The sequence below is a fragment of the Perna viridis genome, chromosome 4 (assembly GCF_037379345.1).
Source record: "Perna viridis isolate PV_CMFRI_1.1 ecotype Kerala chromosome 4, ASM3737934v1, whole genome shotgun sequence".
In the NCBI taxonomy this organism is placed as follows: Eukaryota; Metazoa; Mollusca; class Bivalvia; order Mytilida; family Mytilidae; genus Perna; species Perna viridis.
In genome coordinates, this window is record NC_142448.1 from 32,891,969 (window position 1) to 32,908,208 (window position 16,240).

At 32.4% G+C, this 16,240-nt stretch overlaps 1 protein-coding gene across 1 annotated transcript in view; it reads right to left on the reverse strand.

Annotated features, from left to right (window-relative positions):
* Positions 1-11,491: 11,491 nt before the first annotated feature.
* Positions 11,492-16,240, reverse strand: part of LOC148619803 (putative vesicular acetylcholine transporter-B) — an 89,382-nt gene continuing 84,633 nt past the window's right edge. Inside the window, exons 12-14 of the mRNA XM_088580080.1 lie at positions 15,273-15,335; positions 14,245-14,382; positions 11,492-12,573 (exon numbers count right to left, since the gene is read on the reverse strand). Of these exons, the coding sequence (XP_088436206.1) occupies positions 12,193-12,573; positions 14,245-14,382; positions 15,273-15,335 (582 nt within the window). The 3' untranslated portion in view covers positions 11,492-12,192. The remainder of the gene's footprint in view (positions 12,574-14,244; positions 14,383-15,272; positions 15,336-16,240) is intronic.

The window sequence follows — 16,240 nt, forward strand, 5'->3', positions numbered from 1 at the left end:
AAACGTTTGTAAAAACGGCGTCACCTAGAATTTGAGCACACAGTGATCTTAATTTTGTCCTCGGTTCAAAACATGTTTACTATGATCTTAATATGAGAAATGTGAAAATATATACTCGTTAAAAATAATAACAAGGCATTAGCTGCGTTATATGATGTTTTACAGTTTTGTTACATATAAACCGTACATACACGTAGAGTATTAACGGTGATTGAATGAATCTGTATTGTGTAGTAGGCATTGTATGAGAGCATCGTGTGGTTCAACATTTTGTACAATTTATAAATATAACAGTTCTCCACGGATGTTGGGAATATTTTACATACAACCTGTGACGTAAACAACTGCATATCAAACAGAAGCAACTGACAGCTATGCACAATTTCCAAAATGATTACCAATCCTATCTTAGAAAAGCTATGCTTCAAATTGAATAGTAAGATCGGACCTATATTTTATCTTGCTTCTATAGGGTCTTGAATAGCAAATGGAACTTCGGAGATACATGTAGATGTGTAAGTACATGCATGCAATTTTTTTTAAATACGACTGTTCCATGAATTGAAAAAAAAAGAGCAGAAGAAAATAAAACGATTCAATGCGTTATAGACGAGTGTATATTTTCCATGTTTAACCAATGGCCTTAGAACCACTGAATATCTGATTTTAATCCCGGTTACATGATGAATCTTAATCTGAAACTTTCCTCAAATCCATCTTCAACTCAAATGATGACTAATCAAATCGCTTACAGTTCAAGATTTGAGGAAACACTTATGGATTTGTGGAAATATCAATTTGAGATTTTTTTATGAAAGTCAGGCCAGTTGCAAATACGGCAGTTAAATTTCAATCTCCTGTGCAATTCTATAGCCATTTCCTGATTTACTGCGTATCGCTCCGTTTAATATAAACAATATCACCGTCTGTGGGTTTAACATATATAAGACAACTTGACCTGAAAAAAGTCGTCCAAAATCGTCACCCAATCTCTAGTTTATACACTCCTTGAAACTTTCACGTTACCCATATTACCGTTCGTACATCGTTTATCGTACATTTTCACATCGTTTTGCGTTCGTTTAAATGCTAGATAAGCGTACGATAGAAGCGTTCGTGTAAACGCACGCTGTTAGCTTTCGTTTAAACACACGATAGAAGCGTACGTTAATTTGTATACGTTCATTATTTCCTTTATTCAACTGTTATTTTGACATTTTTTTGTATTTTCATTAGTTCTATTTTCTGTTTTTTTTTCTTCATGTTTGTTTACACATGTATTATTTTGTTTTTCATCTATGAGCTATGAGCGTTTGTCTATCGTGCGTTTAAATGCCTGTTACATTTAAGAGCTTTCGTTAACGTGCATTTGGTGAGCTTTTTGCGTGTGTTAAGGTATCGTGTGTGCGGGAAACCTATAATGTCTCAAGAAGTTTAACTTCGCCCATATACAATACCTGCTTTATATTATATTTATGAATTTGTTTGTTAAAACATCAACTTACCTAGAAACGAATGTAATTCAACAAAATGATGCAAATTTGTAAATCATTATTGTACTATTAAAACAAGTGAACTTAATTACCTTTTTCCATTTTTTTGGTGGAGGGTCCATATTTTCCCTTACTTTATATCTGCGTGAATCTGCCACTAAACAAAATGCATAAAAGACAGGGGATGATCGGGGATTCAGTGGTCACTTTTGAGAAGGTCAGCTGTAATAAACATTTCATGATACAGGGTTTTACATCGAAATGTTATATTAAAAAAAAACGCTTTAACAGAATAACTACAGAACTAAGATTAAATAAATACAGAATATAAGGCGATTGGTTTATCACAGGTACATGTATCTCAGGTCGAATCAGTTGGATAAAGAAGTTTAATTAATTTTAGTTCTTTGGTAATATTTGTGACATTTTCCTTGATGTATGCTTGTCACAACGTACAGGCACTGATGCAAAAAAATGACAGGTCAGTTTTAAACCAGGCATGCGTAAAAAATCGTAACGTCACAGTGGAGTTGAATGACATTGGCTCATCCGGACACAATATATATACAGTACTGTTTGTCATTTCAAAGCTTTTTTTCAAGGGCGAAATAATGATTTTTCTATTTTACTAACTTACAAAAAACGAAAATAAAAAAGTTACCTATAAATTTTCATTACATGTACATACAGAATATTGGGCGAACATCTGTGCTTAAAATACATTTGTATATATTGTTCTTGCTCCGTTTCTTATTGTTTTTATTTTTATTTTCTATTGTGGGTATGCCATTACATACATTATATAAAGGGATTGGTTTTTGATACTGGATTTCTCACGGGAATCTAAGGCTCGCCTTAACGGAGTCGACCTGAGATACCTTTAATAAACCATTTGACTATATCTTTATGTAATGACACCGAAGAGCGTAAGTGTCAGTCCCTGTAAGAATCAACCAGGAGATGAAACATGGTATAAAAAAACCCATCATTTGATAGTGTAATTGTAATTTGACTATTTGCACCATCAGTATCAAGGAAAACAGACAAGAGTTTACATATCATGCTGGACTAAATGCCCTAAAAATGAATATTTCAAGGGCATGCAGATAACTCTGTCAAAAACCTCATTTTTCTAAGATTCCTTTTAAAAATTTTGAGGAAATCCAATGATGCAGAGATCAAATAATAGTATTTTCAAATAGAAAAGGCATCCTAGAGGGATACATGTATAACATTTTCACATCAGGGGGATTTTGACATATATATTTCTGATTTTTTCCCATTTTGCACTTCAACAAAATAATCGTAGTGGATCTATATAAAGGTACTAATGTACTGTGGTAAAATACTTTTAAAATGATGATTCAGCCTAGAAATACATTACTCTAACGTGTAGGAAAGGTTTTAACTGATACATTTTTCTACATGTACATTTTTGTACTACTGTTATCTACATGTACATAAATTTTGTATACGAACTATTATAATTGATATCTACATGTACATGTGCATTTGTATCAGATATTGTATTATCATGTCATTTGTACATTCAATTTAAATATTAGTTTTACAAGGGGATCATGATAAAGAAAAAAATGTATTTTGATATTAAAATATAATTTCGTTTTTTTATCAGGATAGTAAGAATTGTACTTCGCCAAAAGCTAGGTGTTTTTTTTATTAAGCACTCCTGCTAAGAATCATGCAAAATGTGATGGAAAGCCTTAGGCTACATATTTTTATTTTTGATATTTTGTTTAAAATGTATAAGTTAACAGAAATTGACATGCGGCTTTTCATATAACCCATGCTCTTAGGAGATAAAAATTATATAGAATGCACTGTAGGCTTCAAAAGTAAGGGAGATAACTCTGTAAATGACGCTCAAATACAGTAGAATCTATTGGATTTTCAATATTGATTATCTCCTAAGAGCAGATAGATTGGAATGAATAATTACACATTTCATAATATAGAAGTATATAGAAGTATAAAGAAACTTAATAAGAAAAATAAAAATATGTAGCCTTTTTTTTATATTATACAAGTAAGCCTCAGGCTTTGAGACCACAACAGTGGTTGATTTTCGCTATTGCTCGGGGTAAAATAATGCGAATAAATGGACAGCCCGTGATAAAATAACTATAACATGGAACTTCCGTGATTTATTTCTTAAATATATATATATATATATATATATATATATATATATATATATATATATATATATATATATATATATATATATATATATATATATATATATACACCACACATAATTATCTGATAAGAAACTAATTGGATGACAGGTGCATTCCAGAAACCTCTCTTGATGAGTTCTATTGACATGATCCTACTTCATTTGTGACATCAATTGTGGATGTGTAACTATTTACCTTAGTACTTATTGAACATTTATTTCATGTACGCACATACTTTTTGCATTTGTTTGTCATTATCAATGCTTAGTATCAGCACTATATCATTTGGGTAATTATGGAATCTTATAATATGCACTATACATGTTATAATCGACTGATTTGACTTTGTGAAGTGCACGTTAGATAATTATTTACCAGAATTATCCATGTTATTGCGGTTAGAAAAAAGGAAAGAATTATCGTGTTTTTATCCATTTCTCTAGTAATAAGCAAATCTAACATTTCGCAATTTTAAAGCTCAATTTCAATTAAGCTACCAAAGTATTGCAGAAGTTTTAAATTCTTGTTGCTTGACTCCGTCAAATTGAATGAAGATTATTGCTTTCGATCGAAATGAAATATTTTTCATTGCATTTGAAAAGCTTGTCATAGGAAACGGCTAAGACTTATTACATGTCAAACATACTAGTAAGTATGCTTATTATTTTTTCTAACCGCAGTAACATGGATAAGTCTAGTAAATGTTATCTAACATGCACTTCACAAAGTCAAATCTAATCGTTAATTAACTGGAAATACAGAAATATCAAAAGCAAATTTCTATTTGAAGATTTGTGCGATGCCCTTAACGACCATTTTCGTCAGTATTTATCAGTTAAAAATTGAATCAAATCATTCTAAACGTGATAGGCAAATGTATACATTGGATATCTTGAGATTGGACACAGTGTAATCTCTTGTTTATATTGATAAGGTATGAAAGAAAGTCGTGTGTCCAGTTCTCAAATGTCATAATTAAGTAAATACGTAGAAGATAATAGCAGTGTATGAAACGTCAACTAGATAGGGATTAGATTATATACGGGATGTTCGTAAAACTCCCAAACGAAGTTAACGGTCTAATTTCTTATTTCAAGGACCTCAACCTATTTGATGCAAAACAAATTCGTTATAAGTGATGAAAGATGCATCTTCATGTACATTCATAATTGTATTTATTCTTCAGTCGCACAATGATTAAGAAACTACATCAAAGAGTCTCTGATTTCGTTATGAGGAATCACTTGGTCTATTGACACCAATTCTAAGTCCAAGTCTAAACTGCTAAATGTACGAACATTTCTAATAGCTGGTCCATTAAACACGTTACTTCAAACTTTACCACAAAAAAATAACCAAAAACAAAACAGAACAAAAACAAGAAAACAAAACATGTAGTATTTTTTTCTGTTGCATAATTTATTATAGCAGAAAAAAAGTAAATGATATCTACGAATCTGCAACTTTCGCAGTCCACCTTACCAAATCATGCAGTTAAGCCCGCTCGGTTCTAAAGATAGTTTCTGCCATGCCAGACGAGTACTGTCATCAAATGTATTCTCCTAGTGGTATCAGTCTTGTATTACATATTCCTGAACAGGTGTACGTCAAAACATGGAGGCTAAAAAATATAGTGCGCTTTCTTTTTGCCTTTTCCTGTTTTTGTTTCTTGGCAAATGACTATCATTTTTCATCAAAAGTACAGAGTAAATATCAAGCTATGACACAAAAAAAACTTTTTTTGAATTTTTGAGGAAAACAGTATTTTCATGAAAAATAATGCTTCAGAAAAGGGGTATATTTTATTAACTCAAAATAAAATTGAAAGTAGAAAAAGTCTATGTTTAGTTCGACCAGTCCTGGTATACCAAAGTTCGTGCCTTTTTTCTAAAATGGACCTAAAATTATTTTTTAACATTTCCTTAATGGAAAAAACATGGTCAAAAGTTAGATTGAAACTTCTTGCTTATTTTTTTTTTTTAAATCATGAAAATTTAAGGTATACTATAGAAGCCTATGGGGCAAAGAATACAAGACTGAGACCTAGTAATGTATGACACAGTTTATATTTTAGTACTAGGGTTATTTCTCTTTGCAAAGAAAATAAGATGGTATGAATATTTAGTATTTATAATTAAATGATGAAGACCACAATCCATATTTACACTAAAACAATTACCTTAAGATTGCATTATTATTTGTATATGTTACATACAAATGTAGGGTAAGAGGTGCGTACATGTAGTTTGGTCAACAACCTTGTATCCACATATTTACACTTGTGGGCGAAGTGTTGAAATTAAAGAAGCTTTGAAAGAAACCACATTCTTGTTGTCAAAAGATCACTATAATAATAATCAGAATATAATATTTTGCATTTTTGTATCGATAATTCTTACGACTTCAGCTTCAGTACCACTTTTTAAGCAAAAATTACTAACATTTCATTGACTATGATCTATCATTTTCCGATGAAATTGGATACAGAAAAAAGGTATTTATTTTTAATTCATTGCTGTGAAAATATCCTGTAATTAGAGGTGTCCTACTACACTTTATCATATAAAATTACATGTACGATTTCATACAAAATTTTACGTCCGTATGACAAACCCTTGGATTACTTGCAATGCTGTTTTAAAGATAACACGGGGAAGGTATTTGCCTTAAGTCCGAAGCAAAACCTTTTCAATGAAGTCGACTTCATGCCATTTATTAATTTTGCCGAGTTTGATTAGGATACTTTCATTAGTGGAAGCCTGCGAAGAACTCATTTCTGAATAAATAACGTAGACCTCTTTTTAAATGGTTGTCTAGGCTGCATTTTTGTTATTTCTAAAGCTTATATAGATCGAGATGTAGTGTTTCGCGTTGACGATAGTTTTTCGAATGTCAGTATGATGACATTTTAGACAACTCCTATTAATTTAAAGACACGATTTATCTCCCTTTTGCAAGTTCCGTTTATAGTGAGTGTTGCAATATTAAACTGTCTTTCCAAGAGCGTAACTATCACCAAGATTGATTATTATGTTTTACCTGTCAGAATGACGAACGATCTCCTGTGCAGAGTGAATATGCACTATTTCAAAGTGAAACGAAGTAAATCAGAAACCTGTTATCAGTCTAAGAAGGAGAGCGAAAGAGGAGTTTTAAAAGTTAACCAACGAGCATCAGTGGAACTAACACCTACGACAATGGAAAATATATAAAAGAAACAACAAATTTAAATTTAACTTGCATGCATATGTTATTCAAGGGAACCAGGATTCGAACGGTAGTCAAAAAGACTTATCAAATTATTCCGGGACTATTGACTAAGCAAAGAGAAGTGCTCCAGGTGCCCCGCCCGCAACGAAAGTAAAATTTAATGGAATATTATTTTCTTACCCCATAACCTTCAACTGTCCAAGTTTGGTATAATTCTATGTAGGCGTTAAAAAGTTATGCTCTGTAAACCAATTTTTACCCCCAAATTTTATTTTGTTAAGTCTGTGTGACCTTGACATTTAAACTAATGACCTCAAATTCAATAGGTTTCTCTCTAATCCAATAAACCTTCAACTATCCAAGTTTGTTGATATTTTATGAAGGCGTTCAAAAGTTTAGCTTCGGAAACCAATTTTCGTCCACAAAATTATTTTTTATTAAGTCTGTGTGACCTTGACCTTCAACCAACTAACCACAAATTCAATAGGTGTCTGCCTTACTTCAGAAGTCTTCAAGTGTCCAAGTTGGTAAAAATCTATGAAGGCGTTCAAAAGTTAGCTCCCGAAACCGATTTTAGCACCCTAAATTATATTTTGTTAAGTCCGTGTGACCTTGATCTTTAACCTGCTGACCTCAAATTCTATAGGTGTCTTTCATACTCCATTAGGCTTTTACTAATCAAGTTTGGTGAAATTTTATGAAGGCGTGCAAAAGTTACGCTCCAGAAACCAAATTTCATCTAAAATATTCTGTTTCATAAAGTTCATGTGGCCTTGACCATCAACCTACTGACCTCAAAATCATTAGGTATCCTCCTCATATCGTAAGCCTTCAACTGCTTAAGTTTGGTGAAATTCTATGAAAGCGTTCAAAGGTTACGCTCCGAAGACAAATTTAGGACGGACGAGTGGAAAGCCGAATTCTATACTCCCACTTTAGCGAAAAGCTTGGGACAAAAACTGACACACACAGCAAAGAACACCAAATAACCAAAATACACGTAACACGCATATAGAAACAAAAGTAAATGAGCAACCTGTACTCCACTAAAAACTGGGAGCATGGACCAGGTGCCCCGGTAGTGTAAGCGTCCGCTAACATAATTTATATATTGCTAAATTTTGTCCGACATGACATCGAACTAGTTTGTTGTCACGAACAGCCAAGCCTTACGATATTAAAATTCAGGTAGTCAAAGGCTTTAAAAACCCCTCAGTCAGTAAAAAATCGAAATTATAAAAAAAATGATAAAAGGAAATTGAAATAAAACATACAGGAAACTGAAAGGGATTGAGGAACCTAGACTTCACCAATAACTGGGAGCAAGAGCCGTATAACTCCCCCGTCTACTTTTCTGACTTTTACTGTCTACTAATACCTTATAGATCAAATGATACTGATGGAATTTGAAAATGTAGAATCTTTTAAGTTGACGACTTTCCATCTTTTACTCTGCTACAAATTTGGAAAATATCTGTAAAAAATACACGATACAAAAAGTAAATTTAGTTTAAAAATCAAAGACTGAATTCTTCAAAGTCGCTAATCGTCAAATATTCTGCGCAGATTTTGTTCTAAAATCGGATGACTTCCGCTAGTATCTTGGTTCCCTTACTCTTTCGTAACCGTGATGACCCATATGTAATTAAAACAACTGGTTACCAGGAAGTGCGGGTAATGATTTCGTTCCGCAAGTTTTTCACAAATTATTAGCGATCTTTGGGTCGCTTATGATATCGACCGGGAACCAGATTAAACATCTGGCAATGACCTATATAGTAAGTTGTAATGAGCCCCTGTGTCTGAATCGGAAGCTGGGTAATATTTCATTAAGTTCAATGCTAACCAATCATTTCATCCTTTAATGTAAAACTTTCCGTTCTCATACATGAACAAGCAAAAAACACACGCAGAACACATGTGTATGATATTTAAGAAGAACATTTTGATCTCGAATAACGCTAGAATTGACGGTAAACACGGCACCGGTCAGCAGCATAATGTGGTGTAGTAATTATAATTATGCAAATCATATGCGAATGCAAGTACTGAAACTACAAGTGGCAGGAAGTCGCTAACAATATTAGCGTGTTAAGTGTATACTATATAAACGTCTCAGAATGTAACGACTCTATTTACTACAGTGCTCCTCGTAGGATTAATCTAGGGCTGTAACTTAGTACATGATGTATGGTAGTACGGGACAGTGGTCTAGGGCGCTGGACTTAGTGCAGGCGGTGTTGCCATAGATGTCACAGCGGTACGAGTTCGAGTTCCGCGGAGGGAACGACCAAAAATTTGCTTCGCAAATTTGACAGTTCTAAAATCGTTGGGAATTTTTCAGACCCTTCTATAAGTTTACGTTATCTTCCCTGTATCAATTTGATCCAATGGAGCAGTGTAGTGAATACAGTCGTCACATTCTGAGACGTTTGTATAATATTGATTTGTTGTGACATGCATCTTTAATTTGATCCTCTATCCTACATGAACTGTCCCGTACTACCATACATCGTGTACTAAGTTACAGCCCTAGGTTAATCCTACAAGGGGGAATCACCCGGCCGGCGAAAGCTATATTTTTATATAGCCTAGCTGGCCGAGTGGTCTAGGGCGCTGGACTTAGTGCAGGCGGTGTTGTCATAGATATTACAACGGTACGAGTTCAAGTCCCGCGGAGGTAACGACCAAAAATTTGCTTAGCAAATTTGACAGTTCTAACATCGTTGGGAATTTTTCAGACATATATATATATATTGAATGTTGTAACATTTTGTGAAGATGTATTTTAATTCAGTTTTATATTGCGTCAGTTCTTAATAATATAGAAATCATGTTTTTTCCCTCTCTATCTGCCTTTATTACGATAGGTTTGCTTTCTAAATCGATCGTCGATTACGGGTTGAAACCACATCTTACTATTACATGTATTTACAGGAAGTCCATCTAAAGTGTTACATGTACTGAAAAAAGCTGTACTTATTGGAGTCCGAGTTGCTCATTTGCTTTTGTTACTTTGTATGTATGATTTTAGTTACTTTATGTTCTTTGTTGTGTATGTCTGTTTTCCATGTCTGGTCTTTGTCCCTGGATTACATTCTTTTGATTACCGCTATAACATTGGTTCCCTTGGTTACTCTTACATGTACTTAAAAAGTTTTTCAGGTTTTTTTTGTTGTTGTAAAGTGTTAGATCCAAACAATTCGATAAGGAATTTAAACATACGTTTTTTTCAGAAATTTTAAAACGCTAGTAAGCCAGTTAACCTGAACCTCAGAAAAAAAAAATAAGTTCTGCATAACTGCATTTTCTCCTGATTGGTTTAAGAAACGTTTTCTCTTCCATGTAGACTTTTTGTCCTTAGTTTTTAACTCTATCTGATGATGAAAAGTTTATATATTTATTTAGTAATGAAAACATATGTTTTTATACTGCCAAAATCTGCCATGATATTTTAATTCAACGAAAAAAAATATTTTATATAGTTAATTTTAAATTTAAATTTTTTATTTGAAAATGTTTATTTTACATGTTTTAAATGTAAATATAGTCTCTCTTAACTCTTTAGAAAGTGACTCTCAATTGTATATGTTTTAAATGTCTGTATATACTACTAAATTTGTTTGTGTATTTATGTGAGAGGTGAGACTTAAACTATTTTGTCTTTTGTCTTGTCTTTTGTTTTGTCTTTGGCATCGGCAGACGATTGGTTCTAATTCAGTCGTAATGTCTCAAAACCATTTGTGTTGCTTAAGGCATTACACTCAAGAGGCAATTTCTTAGTTGTTGTTGCCAGTATCAAGTACAGACCAATATGATAAGTCATGAGAGAAACAATATTTTTTACACTGCTTTCCTTGTCAAACCAAATTTTTACCCTCTCGAAAGTAAAATTTCCATTGAAAAAAAAACATGCTAGGCCAGACTCGTGCTTCAAATTTGAAATTTCACCTATCTTGGATATAGTGTAAGATTCTAAATTCGCTGTACCTATATATCATGTACATTGTATACATGAACATCGCTTTGCGCCATGAAAACTGATTTGTTCAACGTGTCATAGTTTTCCTTTCATCTTTCGTCTACCCCGGACTTTTTATGAGCAACTCAGCGGGTGTATCTAGAAAAGCAGAGGACGCTTACCCTACCGTTGCACCTGGTCCATGCTCCCGGTTGTTAGTGGAGTCCGGGTTGCTCATTTGCTTTTGTTTCTTTGTATGTATTATTTTAGTTACTTTATGTTCTTTGTTGTGTATGTCTGTTTTCCATGTCTGGTCTTTGTCCCTGGATTACATTCTTTTGATTACCGCTATAATCTTGGTTCCCTTGATTACTCTTTCACAAACATTTGCAGGACGAACATAACTGATTGATTCAAAAAGAGGAAAACAAAACTATACAGTAGAAATAACCTCTGTAACTATTACAATGCAAAGTGGCTCAAATTCGCTTAATCAATTAATAAGCTATCCGTAACAAAACTAAACAGTAGAAATAACCTCTGTAACTATTACAATGCAAAGTGGCGCAAATCAAATTCGCTTAATCAATTAATAAGCTATTCGTAACAAAACTACAGCAGCTTGATTCAAGTTTTTATTTGTAATAATCTAACATAAATTATGCTAATTTTCCATAAAACAATAGTTACATGTATGCTCATACACCATCACCTCAAACTTTCAACTAAATATTTTAACAATAATCATCATTACAATCAGAAATATTTTCTTTAAAATAAAAAAAAATACTACGATAATATCAATACCGCAAGTATTATGACCTGGCAAAACGCTTAATCTATATTTTTTTACACATTAACTTATACAAATGATTCGGCACTTTTTTTATTTATACCAAAGACGGAAGAACAACACTGGTGTCTTAACAGTGCATCACATTCCACGACACACATCACATATATGTGATACTAAAACTCAACTCACCAAACTTAACAAACTTTAAAACCATAACATGATTGTGTTTATATTTATCGAGACATGATTAACCTAGTATAAAAACAAAAAATCTAATTCATTGACAGTGTGAAAGACTTGTCAGGACAAAATAATAAGGAATCACTCATTTTTGCATTATATTTCTATCTTAATCCTGCATGCATTTTATCGTTCTTCCGTTCTTCATTTTTCGTATATTTCGTCTTTCTGATTCTTAACAGTCAATGAAGACAGTATACCATTTTGTACATGTAATAGGTTTTGTTTGATATCAGCCTGATGGTTCATGTTTTTTGTAGATTATCGTTAAGTAATTCAAATAAGCTTCCGTTACTTAACTTCATGACCTGAACTTCCAAGTCTTTTTGATCTCGCTAGTCGTCTTGGACTTGATGCAACACTATTGCAATCGCCATTCGAAACACGAGGCGTGCTTCCGTTTCGAACCTCCGGGTTACTCTTTACTTCAAGAGAATTTTCACGGACAGTTTGAAGAGGTTTACACAACTCCGATGTTTTCAAGCATAGTTCCTGCATCTGAAGGAAGCTGCTTTCCAATGTATATGCAAAATAATCTGATCTTGTTTCAGAGTGACTTTTAAACGAAGTAATGCAAACAAGTATATTGTGAGGGTGGGGGTTGTAACATACACCGTATCCATCCGGTACAACGGGTCCGTAACACATCATTGCATCCATTGTTGTTGGAACCTGCAAATCAAATATGCAATATGATTGATCTCGAACAGCTCATGGAAAAATTCATGTAGCATGTGGTTATTAAAATCCTATTCATACATTCGATTTTTGATGTTGGAAAACTTGTTCGTTAGTAAAATTAGTTTTTCTCACTTATGTTCATTTCTAAGAAAATGACATGTGTCACCAGGTACGATGCCAAATGCGAACATTTTTTTCAAAAGAGGTAAATAAGTACAAATTCCCACTTTTTATCGAAGAAAACCGTAGGTGGCGCTTGTACAACCTTTGTGTCTTTAATTAATTATTCCTTTGGGAAACGGAATTTTCAGTCTTTTAATTTCAATACTACTTTTTTTCTTTGATAAGAAATATAATGGCACAAGAAGAAGGAGTCGATGTTTTCTCAATGAACGAATTTTATTATTTTTTCTCCCTGTGTTTCGATCATGATTAGTACCTAGATTGATTGGCGTTTGGTATATAATTTACATAAAATCGTAACTTGACAAAGATATCTAATAAATGTTAACAGCCATTTAAAAAAAAAATACATATTTTAGTCAACAATTCAAACAGACATTATTGTGTGATCGAGATGAAATATGTAGCATATATACAGTAGACAGCACGTTACCTTTAACTTAAGTTCATAAACTCATTATGTATTACTATTTTTTATTAAATACTGGGTGGTCCAAATTAATTTGCATACGAGTCCAAGAATAAAAAATGATTTCTGCTACGTAAATGATTTTTTGTTATCTGTATCTATAATAGACTACAACTCAACTGCATATGAGAAAATACTAATCATGAACTCGAATGAATAAAAGCCAACTTACTAAAGTCTGGAATGGGGGAATCAAGAAAACCATGAATCGTGCGGTATCAAAAAGAAAATTATCCTCGGCTAACAATTAGACCAAGAAAATAGACACAAAGAAGATAATCAAAATCACATACAGCTTACAATAAATATGGGAGTAAGGACCAGGTGCCTCGGTAGGGTAAACGTCCTTTGCCTTCTTAAAAAACCGCCGAGTTGCTCACAAATGACACATCCAGGTTAATAAATAAAGGTAACTGATAGCTACAGAAATGTATAATGTGCATAATCCGATAGAAATGAACCAGAATCATTCCTCCTTTTTTATATTTGTATTATTGTATTTCATATTATCATACAATAAAGCCTATTGATTGTATAGCTGATTGATAGGGTCAATACAAAAATGACCAAGGATGGATAATGGAATTTTTAAGTTTTTAACAGCTTTTAAAAATAACAATGTTTATTAACCATGTTTTTACATGTAACAACAGCGTCCCAGTGAATTGTTGCTTTAGTGTAGTTTCATAGTTAATGATTGGAACGGGTATATAGCCAAAAGGTTTTTTAATTGATTTTTGAAAATGGTCAAAACGTAATCGAGTCAATCGATAGACTCCATTTATTGCATTTTTCAGTGATTTAACTGGTGTTCAAATATTACTCTCGAGAAGATACAAGAGTACGCGATTCTAATTGGTTCAATAACAGAACTTATAAAATATAAAATGTAACATCGCTATTTTTTTCTAATATTTTATGTATATTGGTGTCATTCTATTAGTCAACCAATGATTGGCAATGAAAAGTCATCACTTCAATTTTCATTAAGGTACATAAACATAACTCACCTGACTCGTTGACAAAGAAAAATGGTTCGCAATTTTATAACCATCATCAGTGAATATTTCTGGAATGGGACGTCCTAGTTCATTTGCCATTTCCCTCAATCCAAGAAGATGACAGTCGGTCCCATGACCAAGGATATTCTTTAAAACAATTTTTAGTATTTCACTGCGTAATTATGTTTGTAATATTATGAAAGAAACATACGGATTTTTCGAGTTTTAACTTTCGTATTTCATCTCGGTGAGTGTCTCTGGAAAAGCAGAGGCAACTTATCTCCTCGCTGCATCTGGTCCCAGCTTCCAGTTTTTAAATGATCCGGGTTACTCATTTACCTTTTGTTCCTTTTCGATTGTTATTTTTGGTTGTTTCAAGTTATGTCCTTTGTCTAGTCCTTATTCTTAAATTATGTTACAAAACATATTGTTCAAATGAAGTCTGCATGTATTTTTTCCGACGCAGTCGGTATAGTTTCGCTTTTTACACTTTGACCTTAAGGATGCTCTTCTATGGAAACGCAAGTCACCTGATCGCAATTCTGTTTCCCGATTGGCCAAATACTGATCAATTAGTGGCGTTCGAAAAACTGTATCGAAAATTGTAATTGCGTGCCATGTGTTATTTTTTTTTAATGAAATGTAGAAACTTATAAGTAAAAAGAACAAAACTGTACTGCGTCGGCTATCTTTTTTTAAAGATAGTACATGTGTACTTGTTTTATTTCCGTCTGAATCCTTCTTCCCTTGAATTCCTTTCACCCATAATGGCAATGTTATCAAATTATCACTTGTATGATACATGCGTATAATGTTGATAATCTTGGTTTTACACTTACAGTTATGTGTTTTATGCTACATGTAAGGGAATGCTCTTCCTTATAAAAGTGATGAAACAGATTAGATGTCTATGGTTTTTAGAGAATAAAGATGTATATATGAATAGATGAGCTAACATACTTGAACAAAAGACGGGTTGTATTTTCAGTATGTTAAGGAACGTGGTAACGGATTCTAGGACATTAGAATTACATTACCTCTGTCATAATTTCGGTCTGTTTTTGCATAGCCTTCCTCAAGAGTTCCATCTTTTCTGTATCCTTGAAAATGGGAAAATGTTTTTTTTTTAATAGGTACATACAGTAAAGTTGTGATTATTGTTTGTGATCTATATGTAAAAAAATGTTTGCAATTGAACGATTAATTAAGAGCTTTTTAAAATATTTTCTTGGGTGAAATTTAAGATGTACATATATCTACATTTTTTGGGGGAAATACATTAATTGATTATATAAATTATAACAAATTTATGACTGAAATTTCCCGTGTCAATTTATATATATAATGTTGCATTACAGTATCGTTTTTAATAGGACTTTGTTTATATTATTGTGTAATATGCCCTTATAAATTTTAAAACTCTCACGCAGCTTTTTGACAAAAACTGATTTAATTTAGATTTTTTTAAAAGTTTGAATTTTTTAAAACTCGGTTCATTAAGTGTATATGGTAAAAATAAGTCTTTATTAACACAAATTTATGTACACCTTATTCTAATTTTACCAAAAATGATAAACAGTCATTTGTATATGGTAAAATGGTATCAGGTAATAAATTAATTTAAGATAAATACTGTAATATGATTGGTTAAAATAATTTTGTTATATCTCAATGGATAAAACAAATATTGACACGCCCCTATTCAGTTAAATTCAGTGCTACTTTTCTCATGTTTAAAGATATAAACATGTTTTTAAATTAATTATAAGAATTGGCTATGAAAAAAATTTTCTCAATTGAAAAATAACATAAATTTTCTATGTGCATATTTTGTTTATTGCACTTCGCGCAATAAAGTTTAAAATATGCACATGGAAAATTTATGTTATTTTTCAATGTACAAAATTTTTGTTATTGCCAATTCTGAAATAACAACAAACTTACCGATAAAAAATAAATTTATAGAAATATTTTTTGTTTTGTTTTGCGGTCTGTCCATCTTGAA